This window comes from Elephas maximus, chromosome 1, assembly GCF_024166365.1.
Source record: "Elephas maximus indicus isolate mEleMax1 chromosome 1, mEleMax1 primary haplotype, whole genome shotgun sequence".
Taxonomy (NCBI): Eukaryota; Metazoa; Chordata; class Mammalia; order Proboscidea; family Elephantidae; genus Elephas; species Elephas maximus.
The window spans coordinates 102023713-102036220 of NC_064819.1; the positions used below are offsets into that span (position 1 = coordinate 102023713).

Consider the following 12508-nt stretch of genomic DNA (forward strand, 5'->3'; position numbering starts at 1 on the left):
TGCTGTTTATTATCACTTTGCCTTTCCTCTCTGGGAGCCATAACTCTCGACATGTTTGAGATAGTCCAGGGCACTCTTTTCTTCCTGGGCCTTCGGAAGGATGTACACAGGTGGTCAGGCTAATTCCTCGGCTGGCCACTGCCTGCTGCCTTTCATTCAAGGGAATCCCCGAGCACTATTTGCTCAACATATCTTCAAGGTTTTTATAAGCAGAAGCTTCTGCTAATTTTCTCAAGTTGGCCTAAGAGTCCACTGTAACTGTAACTGTAGCAGAAATTGGGAAAATTTAATAAATGTTGATCAGTGACTCTACCTTGCCTTCCTGGTTTCTCCTGAGTAATTTTCACAGACTGCTTTCATGCCAACCAATACAAATAGGATTTCTCACCCAAGGTTTCAACTTACATTTACAAGGTGACGTATCTTTATAAAATAGATACCTACTTCTCACTGATATCTGCCCATAAGTCAGACACAAAGACACACTTCTAAATTGTACTACCCTGAAGACTTCCTGTTTTTCTTTCACAATGTCTGGTACCGTAGTATCACACACCCACTCAGCGTTCAATACACATTAACGGACCCTGACCATGATCGACATCTTCTTATGCTCATCTCAGGAGCAGAAGTTAACAGTCCATCTACAGACAGCAGAGATGTTTTGTTTTAGTCCCTTCAAAATTGAGGATAGACTGTTTCCAACAAAATGTTTCCAACAATCCGAAACGCTGTCTTCGGTTAATGAACTTATTTCAGAGGGAGACATTTCAAGTTGTGAGCAATAATTTTTCATATTGCTTTAGGGGTGATAGGATACCCAAATATTTTTGCAAAAATTAGTAGGTATGGAAGTTTCTTGGTGACAATGCTTATAATGGCAGTGGCCATAAACTTTCCAATGTCAAATAAGATGTCCCTTTCACTTTCCCATATCCATGCAGGCCAGGGAACACATAAACAACTGGGACCCTGCTGCCTGGAAGGTTCTGGAAGATATGCCCTTCCAATATGCATCACCCCAAGCAGCCTGGAATTCCCGAGTGCTGTTTATTATGTGTGCACATTCCCAAGCTCTGGGGAGAGACTCCTTCTCTCGACTTAATTAATTTGGCCCCATAGTGGTAGAGGCATCTTTTTGTTATTACTTTTTATATTTTTAGTAAGAAACAGAAAAAGGGAAATGCTCCAGTTCCCAGGTTTCTGGACATCTGACTCTCCCCTCTGGTAGATGTGGCTTTACCACCTCTCCCTTCAGTGGACAGGCACCAGGACAGCCTGGCTGTGGCCCCATTCTGCCCCCACTGCTCACGTGGGGCCCCAGCTGCCCTGGGCATTTCTTCAGGCTCAGGGTGTGTGTGTTTTGTCTCGAAGAGCTCCAGTTGCAAGGAGGTCTTAACTGCCTGGCTCAGCAGCGGGGCACTGCTTGAGATGATGCCCACAAACTAGATGTTGCCATTTGTCTCACTGCTTGACAGCTCCTGGGCACTCACCTGCTTAGGGTCTGTGGGCACTTCCTTCCAGGCCGGCTGTTTGGTGTGGAATTACTGCTGCTCCAGTAGAGCAAGGATAAGGATTGTGGGGTGTTTGAAACAATGATTTGTGCTCAATGTTGTATCACTCTGCCTCTCTTTTTCCAATAAAATCTTTCATAATAGATGTTTAAGCATAAAGATGCCTATAAAAAAGGTCTTCCTTCATAATTATGCTACAAATTAAATATCTGCCTGTCCTTTTTTTCTCTCTCAGTGGGAAGGGAATCCCCTTTTAAAGACAAGGGTCCTGAGAGCCAGGGATGTTAAGTGACTTGCTGGGGGTCACAGAGCTGGCTGGGGTGAAGCTGGCACCAGTGGCGAGGTTTCCTGCCTCCCAGGCCTGGGGCTCCTGGTCCATGCTCTATGCCTCTCTTCCTCCAACTCAATCCTCTCTCCTGGGCTCACTCCCCTATCCCTGTCTCATGCACTATGGCTGTTTCTCAGAGTTTACTTCCAGACCTTTCACAACCTTTTCTTCTTTGATTGACTCTTTGTGATCACTGTCTGCACATGTAATTCTTGAATCCACATTTTTGCTTGGATCACTCCTTTTTTCCTCCTTGGCCTAGGCCTTCTTGCAACTAAATGCTTCTGGACGTTCTCGTACCCATCAACATTTGTACCATTCTCCAAGACATGGAGCCTACAGCCTTGGTGTGGCCTTCAGTTCTCCCTTTTCTCCAAATCTAGGCTGTCACAAGTGGTCCTGAGCAGGATTTCCCCAGAACCTGTACCCAAGCTCCAGCCCTGGTCTGACTGTGCACACGGGAATCTCACCCACCGCCCTCCTGCTCCCCTGCCCAGCTGGCCTCCCCTCTTGCCCCTTCACTGCCCATCCAGCCACCATTTGTGGAAGAGCCACCGTGTGCCAGGCACTGGGCTGGGTGCCAGAGACACAAGAGGAAACAATATGGCCTCTGTTCTCAGGAACATCATGGAGGACCCATTCAAAGCCTCCTGCTATGACTGAGAGAAAACTCAGCTGGTGCCAGGCTGCCTGCTGCCCTAACTGTCCTCATGCCCCAGCCCCTGCTGCTCCTTTGCTTACTTTCTCTCTGGCCTGGCACCAAGTCCTGCCCCACAAATGTCTCCTTGCCTCGAGAACACTGCACAGGTTCCCCCAACCGGTGCCATCTGAAACCTGGGTCTGTTTCTGCTACTTCTATTCCCTGCAGGTTTTATCTGTGTGCATCCCTCCCCATCACTGGGCTGTGGAGCCCCTGGAGGGTCAGGTTCTCCCTCCCTGGTAGAAGTGGGAGTCCTGAGGCTGGGACTGTGTCTGTTCAGACCGCGAGCTAGCGGAGGGAGGGCCTGCCTCTCCACTTGCTCTGTATCCCTCTGTGGTGCTGCCACTGGGAAGGCTGCTGACCCCTGGGAATTCCAGCCCTTGGGAGCCAGCACAGGACTGCTTGGAGGTATGACTTCTGTGCTTGGATCCTCTGGAGGATGCTGCAGGGGGTCCTCAGGGAACCAGAAGGGCGTGAACAGGCCCAGGGGAGGAAATCTGGGAAATAATTACCACCAAGACAGGAATGACTATTTATTTATCTTTTACAGAGTCTGTTTCCCTGATTTTTCTTTTTCCACTAGAGCTATATGTTGCTATGGGAACGAGGATGGCACTGGGAGCCCATAGCCACTCACTGGCCTGTCAGAAGCCTGTAAATAAATTCTGCCTCACTCCAGGCTCCGTGCTGAGTGGTCCTGGAGGGCAGCTCAAGCAGCCACTTGCAGACTTTCGGTCCTGCTGGTGCCGGCTCCGGTAGACCCCCCGAGACAAGGCACCGGCTGACTGCCGTTCCATACACGGCCCCCACCTCCAAGTCCTTCCACAACATCCTCACTCATCTCCACCCAACCCCAAGAGCCCGGGATCACTTGATCCATTCTATAAATAAGAAAGCGCTGCCTCCTCCTCAGGGCCAGCCCCACACCCAGGCACCTCTGTTGCCACTGGTGCTTCTTGCTCCATTGCACTTCCGTCTCCACCATCGACCTGGCAAGGCGATTTGAAATGTCACAAAGAGTTAAGGTGCTTTTCACGAGGGTTGATTTCTATCAGGCAGTGAAGCTGCAATCCCCTGAAGGGACAGGGCCTGCCTTGGTTTCCCTCCTGGCAACTAGCATGGGCTGGTGCCTGAAGGGTGCCCGCAGGAACCATCTGCTCATCAACCTCTGATGCAGATCACTGGGCCAGGGCAGAGAAGGCTCAGACCTGTGGCTTTACTACTTACAGTGCCTACGGAGGAGGCAGAGCGGCCTGGCTGGCTTTGTTTATCCATTCTTCTGTGGAGGGACCATGGGGTGGCTTCCTGTTTCAGTCTATTATGAACAATGCTGTTGTGAACATTCTCATTCTTGCCCCCTGAATTTGTATAAGAGTTTAAGAAACATACACAGGAGTGAAAATGCTTAAGTCATAGGGTAGGTATGCACGCATTTAACATTAGCGGTAACACCAAACTGTTATCCAAAGTGACTATAACAATTTATACTCCTACAGCACTGGATGAGAACTGCCCACTGTTCCACATTTTTGCCAACACTTGGTACTAAATTTCCTCATCTTTAGAATGAGGGTAAGAGTAGAACCTACTTCATATATGGGGATTAAATGATGTAAGAAATATAAAGAGCTTAGAATAGGGCTTGGAACATAGCAAGTGTTCACTAAATACTAGCTGCTATTATCATAATTTATAATTATAATAAATTTATATAACATTGTAATAAATATTATTAAAATGTTATTATAATTTATCATTACAAGGTTCCTAAGCAAGGAGAGGAGTCCCTGGGTGGTCCCTGGGTGGTACAAACAGTTAAGTTCTTGGCTGCTAACTGAAACGTTGGAGGTTTGACTCCACCCAAAGGTAACTCCAAAGAAAAGCTTAGCAATCTACTTCCTAAAAATCAGCCATTAACTCTATGGAGCACAGTCCTACTCTGATACACATGGGGTCCCTATAAGTCAGAATCGATGGCAACTGGTTTTAAGCCAGGAGATGCTGAAATACTAGGTATACTTTTCTACTTACAAAGCTCTGGTTCCTGGTTTAAGAAATCCTCAATATAATGACAGAAACTCAGCCTCGGAATGCCATGGGTTCTTGATGGTGAAAAGTCGTTCCATTAAATCTTTTCCTTTATTTCTCCATTTGACTGACTGACTGGGAGAGGGACAGATGAATGGACAGGCTGAATGATTCACTCAGCTGACAGGCACTTTATGCTTTCCTGCGGCCAGGCACCACGCGAGGTGCAGGGGATGCAAAGATGAATAAGACACAGCCTCTCTCCTCAAGTACCTAAATTCAATAAGTAAAATGTAACCTTGAGCGCTGCCTGCAGACTGTCAATACCACCCTCAGTTTGTGCTATTGACTTGGCAAAAGCTTTTATGTAGGTTCTTGTGAGCAGGAGCCCTGTCTTGCCATACTGCAGAGAGTTCATTTTTCCTACACTTCTTTTTAACTCCTGGGGATGCCTGTGCCCCTGAGCTCCCTGCCTACTGAAAAATCACTCCAGAACTTTCCCTCAAACCTAGGTTTTCATAAAAACAGCAAGTGTAACTTTTATTTCTTTTAATACCACTGACTGACTTTCATGGGTCCAGAGACATGATCTCATTTAGGCCCATGGTGAGTTCTTTAAGGACGCAGGTGTGTGCCTACTTTCCTTAATTATCCGAGAAAAATAATGAAAGATCAGGAAGCTCCTAGTATCGATTAAATTAAAAAAAAAAAAAAAAGACAACAAAAAGATCTGCGAGAGGTACCTCATTGAAACCAGAAAGGCTCTGTGGCACAGTCACTGCAGTTGAAACTTAAGACTCACCAGGGAATAAAGAGGTTGGCGTTTGCCGTGTTGTTGACAAGGCCAGCTCCGAACCCTTTCAGACAAGAGAGGATTAGGAAGTGGAACCGTGTCTGTCTCCTGGGTGGCCCAGAGGAGCAGATCAGCAGCACAGGCAGCCGGGAAACCATACTTACTGACCTCGAGTTTGCTAAGTTGGCAACAAGACTACCATAAAGTGACTGAGGAACTAGCAGAGAAGATGGGCGTTTCTGGCAATAAGCATAAGGGGCTAGGAGGCAGGGAGGAGAATCACGAACAAAAACAACTGAAGGAGAGCAAGATGGGAGGCTGGGTGTGCTGAAAGACAAACTGACATATGTCTGCCATCTAGTGATAGGCGGGAGAGCAGACAAAGAACACTGGAGTGGACAGAGAGAGGGTGCGACAAGAGAGTCCAAAGGTAAAGGAGAGACAGGAGGCGTGTGAGGATCACGCTGCAGGCAGGGGAGATTACAGACGGAGAGGCGGGGGCCAAGGATGAGACACACTGGTGGGAAATGAAAGGCACGTGTTCCGAGAAGTGAAGATAAATGGTAGGGATGATGCCAAGTACATACGGAGCAGGAGGTCACTGAAATAAGTGGTGGAGTCTTTAAGATGGAAGCATTAGGGGAATTTATTGACAGAAGTTGTAAACGTAGCTAAAAAATTAAACGAATTCATTGCGGTGGAGCTCACAAAGGAAGATGAGAGACAGATGCCAGCAGCAGACATACCCTTCCCAGAGGAGAGGGATGAAATGCCGCAGGAAATCAGAAGCGTGCCAAAACAGGTGATCAAGAAATCTGAAGCTCCACAGACTGCAGGGGCGCTGGCACCCGAGAGCTGGCCCTCGGAGGGAAGGGGGGAAATTAGCATGCAGCAGACAGATGCCCGGCCTCTTGGATGTAGGCAGGCCAGCGACTGGAGACTGACAGACACACATCTATGGTGGGGGAGAAATCCGAGTCTGTTTAGCCACTGGGAGACCTGCTTTCACTGGCCGCCTGTGTTCTGCCCTCTGCTACTCAATGACAGGAGGGCTGACTGGAGGTTGGGAATTTTCGCATTGCCACAGTCGCAGGCTGTCAACTAACTCGGCTCCTGGAGAGGAGAAACTAATTAAGGCCTCTCTCTAAAAGGTCAGCAGCTCTGGCCAGGTCTGCTCTGTCCTGGCCACTTACCACCTTTTGCCACAACAGCCCAACCACTAACTCCTCTGACTACTTGTCCCGCTCCCAGGAGCCCCTGCAAGCCACGCCTTCCCTCCAGCACCTGCTCTGACCCTCCCTTTCCTTGCAGGGCAGTCCCTGCCCACAAGAGTCTTTCCTGGAAGATGTGGCCAAAAGAGTTTACAATTCTGTTGCTGTTATGTTTCTATTTCACCCTTCCGTGCTAAAGAACAAGTCCATTGATGCTCCTTGAAATTAGAAAAAGGTCTTTGGGTACACAAACATTCCATAGCTAAAGGGAAACAGGTCCTGGCTCTAAAATGAAAGCAACTAATGGCATTTGAATAGCTGCAACGATGGGTTCAAACATACCAACAACTATGAGTATGGCGCATGACTGGGCAACATTTCCTTCTGTTATACACAGAGTCTCCATGGGTCGGAGCCTACCAGATGGCAGCTAATAGCAACAATGGTGTCTGGCAAGTGAGCAGGAGCAGACTGAGGGACCCCCTTGACCCTGTGCCCTCCACCCTACTTGTTCCTTGAGAGGTAGAGGCACCCTGACCCCTATTTCCGTTGGCATAGTCTGGCTCCCGTGGAATTACAGAGCAGGGCTGTCCTGTGGATCCACAAGACATGCTGGTTTCCTGATCTCACCACCAGCCTCCATTCCCCAACTGCTACCTACACATGAAGCAGGGAGCGGCCTCCTGTCTGTCCAGCACAGTTCTTCCCCAGGAGTCATGCCTGGCGAGCCTGAGTCGTCCTCCTTCCATTAAACCTCTGAACTCTGCCATGCTGACTTACGGACATTTCCAGAGTACTTGTAGACAGAGCCAGACTTCTTTTTCAAATGACAGAAGGATTTGAATGTACTGGAAACAGAATGTACCAGAACCCTCTGCTGCAGTAAAGACCGCTCTGAGGGTTTGCTATATTCTGGACGCCTACTAAATTCAACTTTTTTTGTGTGTGCCTTTTTGTGTGCTCTGAGAATTATGTAGTTTATGGATCTTGCTTTGTGATGCTGTTCATCATTTATTTTATGGTTTGAGATGCTTCCCAGTTGGCAACGCCACATTGGGGCTTCTTTTTTTTCTGAGCAATAACTGAGTCACTAAGGCAGCTGATCAAGCTGCTTATAAGTCACATGCAACGGATCACCAGTTAATTAGTGACCAACCAGTCAATCCATTCAAACAGGCCGGTCCAGTCCCCACCAAAGTGGCTATGGCCCCTTGCACAGATATCTTTGGGAAGCTTCACCACGGAGAGAGAGAACTTGCATTCCAACTTCAGAGCTCTATAATGGGAAATCATGCCAAGAGCTTTTGAAAGAAAATGTCCAAGTTCCTGTTCCCCCCCTAATTTGGGACTCAGAGCAGGACTGGAAGTAAATCCTGACCAGGCTGACCCCAGCCCTGCTCAACATTTCTGACGTGAGAACGCCTTTCATCAAATACACACTTCAGAGTCTCATATAGGAATTAAAGAAAAAATTACCTTTCTCTTTTTTGTGGGGGGGGGATGCATTATATAAGAAGTGATCATGAATGAAAAAAAATTAATTTTAGCTCAATATATTCTTACTACATAAGATAAATTTCAATTGTTTTCTAGTTTAGTGATAAATACATAATTAAAGTAGTTTAGGTGGTACAAAAAACTGGGATTTATTGGCAAAATAAAAAATATGATATTTGGTTTGGGGATCACATATTATTAAAAAGCAGATGCAAATTTACTTATGTTACATCATAAAAAAAAAAAAAAAAAAGCTCTTAAGACCTGGTATTTCAGATTCTTGGATTTTGTGCTTTTAAAAATATCAACTGGTTTTACTTTTATGATTTTTAGGTTGTTTTGAAATGAGGAGGTAGGAGAAAAAGTTCCAGGCTTTCCTTTATAAGCTTTCCTCTGCAAGAAACACATTGTGGGTGTGAAATCACTTTTATTCTAAATAAGTAAAAAGGCAAAATGAATATAAATTATCACAATATTTTCACTTTTTAAAATGCTTTTTTAAGAACCAGAAACACCTCTGTGAGAATGCGGATTAGAAGAATGCAATGTATGGATCCAGAGCCAGTTACCTAATGTGTAGGAGGGACCCAGGGCGGAATGAAAACGTAGAGCCCCTTGTTCAAAAAGCAGAAAAAAAGCTTTTTCTTTCTTCCACAGTCTCTCTCACAACCTGTCATGCTGTTTTTTACTTGCTATTTAATGTTAGCTCCTTTGGGCATGAGGATACTCCCCAGGTAAGCAGACCTTCCTTAAGCACCCAGGACCCACCCTGTGACTTCTCCAACGGCAGCTGATCCTCCCTGTACCAGGCCAGGCACTTGCTAGGGGTTGAGGACAGCAGCAGCCATCTGGCAGGGGTGAAGAGGGTGAGGCTGGGCAGGGCCACCAGGGGTCGGGGAGTGGGTGGCTGAGAACCCATCCTGGGAAGGTTATGAGGGGGCAGCAGGAGGTGGGACCTCATGTGAGCTGAGGTGCCAGGCCTCTGGTACATGCTCCATTGTCCCATGGGGGTTCACTTACAAAACCCAACTCAAAGATCAAATTACTAAGAATTTGAAGACGGTCACTGCAGAGCTTCAAGTGCTGGGCCGTCTTCTGGGCTCAGGACCTGTGCAACTGCACTGGTCCCATTCTCAAGAAGCCAGCCTGTGTAGACCTGAGAAGTATCACGTGAACTTTAAACTGCAGAATTATTACTATTTTTATGCTTCTCATTTACCTCTTGAATTTCAATCTTACTCTTCCTTATGATTCTGTCTAACTAGCAGCCCTTCAGGCGTACATATTAAACCTAGTATGACTGTATAAAACCAAGCTATTGGCCAACTCAACAGTATGGCCATCTGCTAGACGCCAACCCCCATCACGAGTGTTTACTTGAGACCCACATGGAGAGTAAAATAGGTCAGTAATTGATTTATGGATTGATTATTTTTATACACAAAATTAAAGCAGATGCCATTGTCATCTTCAGTGGTGGGAGTGAATCCGGAGAGGCCTCTGTGAACCCAATGAGCGCCCACATTGTGAAGGCAGCTGCATGCCCAGCCTTGCTGGGTCCAGGCCTGGGTTACGCTTGTCGTCCTATGTAATTATTAATGGCGTCCTCCTTCACACTCACAAGTGCCCTGGTCTGGACAATCAACTATATGGCCTCTCTACTCACTCTGGCACTCATTCCTTTTCTGATCCAGAGGAACCCGGCACCTTCCCTGGAGCCATTTCTGCTCCAGAGAAAGCAGTAAGGCAGGCTGGAGGACTGGGCAAGTCACCTGACTGCAACATCTACAAACGGCACTTTCCATTGGAATTACTTCCTGCCCCTGGGGATCCAGGCCTGGAGGGAAGTGTCTCACTCATAAACATTTATGTACAGCCTGGCAAAGGACTGAGTAGACAGAGAAAACCAGCAATTGTGCACCACAGCCACCCCCTGAAATCGCTGTCATCTGGGAGGGCTGAGGACTTAGCCCAGAGATGAGGGACGGGGTGTCTGACCTCTCAAGGTCTCTTTGGTTGCGATTCAGCAGAGAGGATGGTAGGAATAAGCAAAGCAGTAGGGGTTGGCTTTCATTCGCTAGTGAAGAGACATTCAGAAAAGATAATGATATTCCAACTGTGCAAGAGCAGGACTTTCTTCTGTACCAAGCTGTCTGAACAACAGGCCATTAGCAGGTAGAACAAACAGTTCCACTTAACTCGAGATGTAGCATTTCCCTGTATATCGTGAAATATCACATGAGAGGAGACCCTTACCTCATTTGCTGTGTTGTGTGTTCCAACAATTCGGATGAAGGAGGCAGGCTGTCTTTCAAAAGTCACCAACTGCCAGGACCTGTGAAAGGAAGCACAACCATTTGCCAGGTTAGATGGTACAGTCAACCCTACTGACAGCCAGGGCCCATGGAGCTGTGTCCACCGAGGAGAGAGGATCTCTGCCCTCAGAGACCCGTGCTGTAGAAGGAAACCACGAAAGCTTCTTGGAGAGATGGGGCTCCATCTGATGTGTGGCTGAGGAAGGCAGGAAATATACAATGTCCACATTCAGAAGCCCACAATCTCGTCAATGAAGGCACCCCTTCCTGTCTGTTAATGTGACTGAGGATTCTTTAAGGTCCTCCTAAACATTACAAAGAAAGAGCAGACCAACTTTACAATGTGACAAGAGTGAGGTCAAATATAAAGTCATCAAGGTGGACATACATTTCCTTATCTACAAGATGGGGCCAGGACAGGGCCTATCTCAGAGGGTGTTGGCAGGACGAACTGGATAATTCAGAGGATGTGCCCAAGCAGGGTCTGACCTGGCCAGGGCTGTACGAGTGGGTGTGGCTCCCCCTCAGTGCAGGGCTCTGGCAGGAGGAGAGGAATGTAGGCTGGGCAGGGCAAGAGGAGGCCTGTGGTCTGGACGCAGGACTCTTCAGGCTGGAGTCCAACCTCTACCCCTCTCTCTCCGGTTTCCACCCAAAGGGTCTATTCTCAGGACCAGCCAGTCTCTGGGTGGTATCAAAAGCAGCCCAAATATTTCAGAGGCAATTCCTCATCAGTCAGCCCAGGCTGGACCAGCTCATCTAAACCCAGCCGAGCAGGCCCCAAACAAGCCCCGGGGAGAGGAGGCCTGCACTTGGTCTAATGCTCAGCAGCTCATCAGAATGCACAGGAGGAGTGCATAGCACCCACGACTGTAAGCTCCAATAATATTTTCCATAATAAATGTGAGGAGTTCACAGTTGTTGCCATCCCTCCTCCGCTCACACAGTGGAAATGCCAGCTGCTGGGAAGCTGTGTCCTGTAATTGTCTAATTACCATGTAATGCTACCAAAGAAAAGACATGTATTTGTGGTTTGTCTTTCCCCCTTTGGTTTCAGGTGTTCCATCTTCTCTCTCACTATGAGCCTCCCACCGAGACTGATTCACTGCTGCCTGGACACCAGTCCCCTTAAGGTCGTTAAAAAGTCGTTACCATCCTGTGTGCAAAGTGTGTGCCTCTGAAAGCAGTTTTCTGGAAACAGAATAAGAAAAACCAATCTCTCTGTAAAAATGCTAATATTCATACATGAAGGTGGTGCCATCTGACCATGCCCAGTGCTGGACTCTTGGCCCGTTTGCTCATTGGGGACTGTTTCCCTCCCAGGCCCAGCCAAGCTCTCTCAGGGAGTCTGCAGGGGTGAGTGCAACCTGGGGGCCGGGGGAAGCTGGTAGGGCCCTGTGGGGCTTCCACAGTGGCCTGGGTGTCCACAGGCCTGGCTGTCACTTCCAAGCAGAGCACATAACTGAGCACAGACTCGCGTCCTTCTTCCAGTAGGTCAGAGGACTGTGGCCAAGGCTCACACTGCAGTTCACACCACACAGTGTGTCAGCGCCCCATCCTCGTTCCCAAAGGAAGCTATCGCACACACAAAAAGCAGGTCCTTGGCCCCTTCTCAGACCACCTCTCCAGGAGAGGGACTCAGAACCAGGACAAGCGACTGCTATTAGGTTCAAGTCACAGTTTCATCAAAAGGAATGGGGTAAAGAGGGGGTGGGAGTGGGAGAGACATGGTAAAAAATTCTGTTCTTTCCAGCTTCCTAAAGATGCCTGTCAAAAACATCTTTAAGTGATTCTGGACACAAAGGTAAAAACGTACACTTGTAAGCTCAATCCTCAACAACATACTCATGGCTCAGAATGTGTGGGCAGTCCCCGAATTATGGACCCCATGGGCCAACCCACTCCTTCCACAATGGGTCACGAGAGGTGAGGTTCTTGCTGGGAATAGTCCTGGGAAGATCTGGAGCCTGAACCTCAGCTCCCTTCTCTCACTTGCATGCTCCTCTCCTGGTCTCCCCTCTGCTCCTCTCCCCCTACAACCCTCCGCCCAGGGTATCCACAGGAGCTCAGGGCTTGGGCACCATGCGCTGGCTCCTGCCTCTGCTTGGGGAAGCAGGGATGGCAG

At 47.9% G+C, this 12508-nt stretch overlaps 1 protein-coding gene across 5 annotated transcripts in view; it reads right to left on the reverse strand.

Moving 5' to 3' along the window:
- The window catches only part of BTBD9 (BTB domain containing 9), a 454871-nt gene that overhangs the window by 22197 nt on the left and 420166 nt on the right, over positions 1-12508 (reverse strand). For all 5 annotated transcript variants that reach the window (XM_049891262.1, XM_049891280.1, XM_049891268.1 and 2 more), the window contains exon 10: positions 10328-10406. In XM_049891262.1, coding sequence (XP_049747219.1) covers positions 10328-10406 — 79 coding nt within the window. The remainder of the gene's footprint in view (positions 1-10327; positions 10407-12508) is intronic.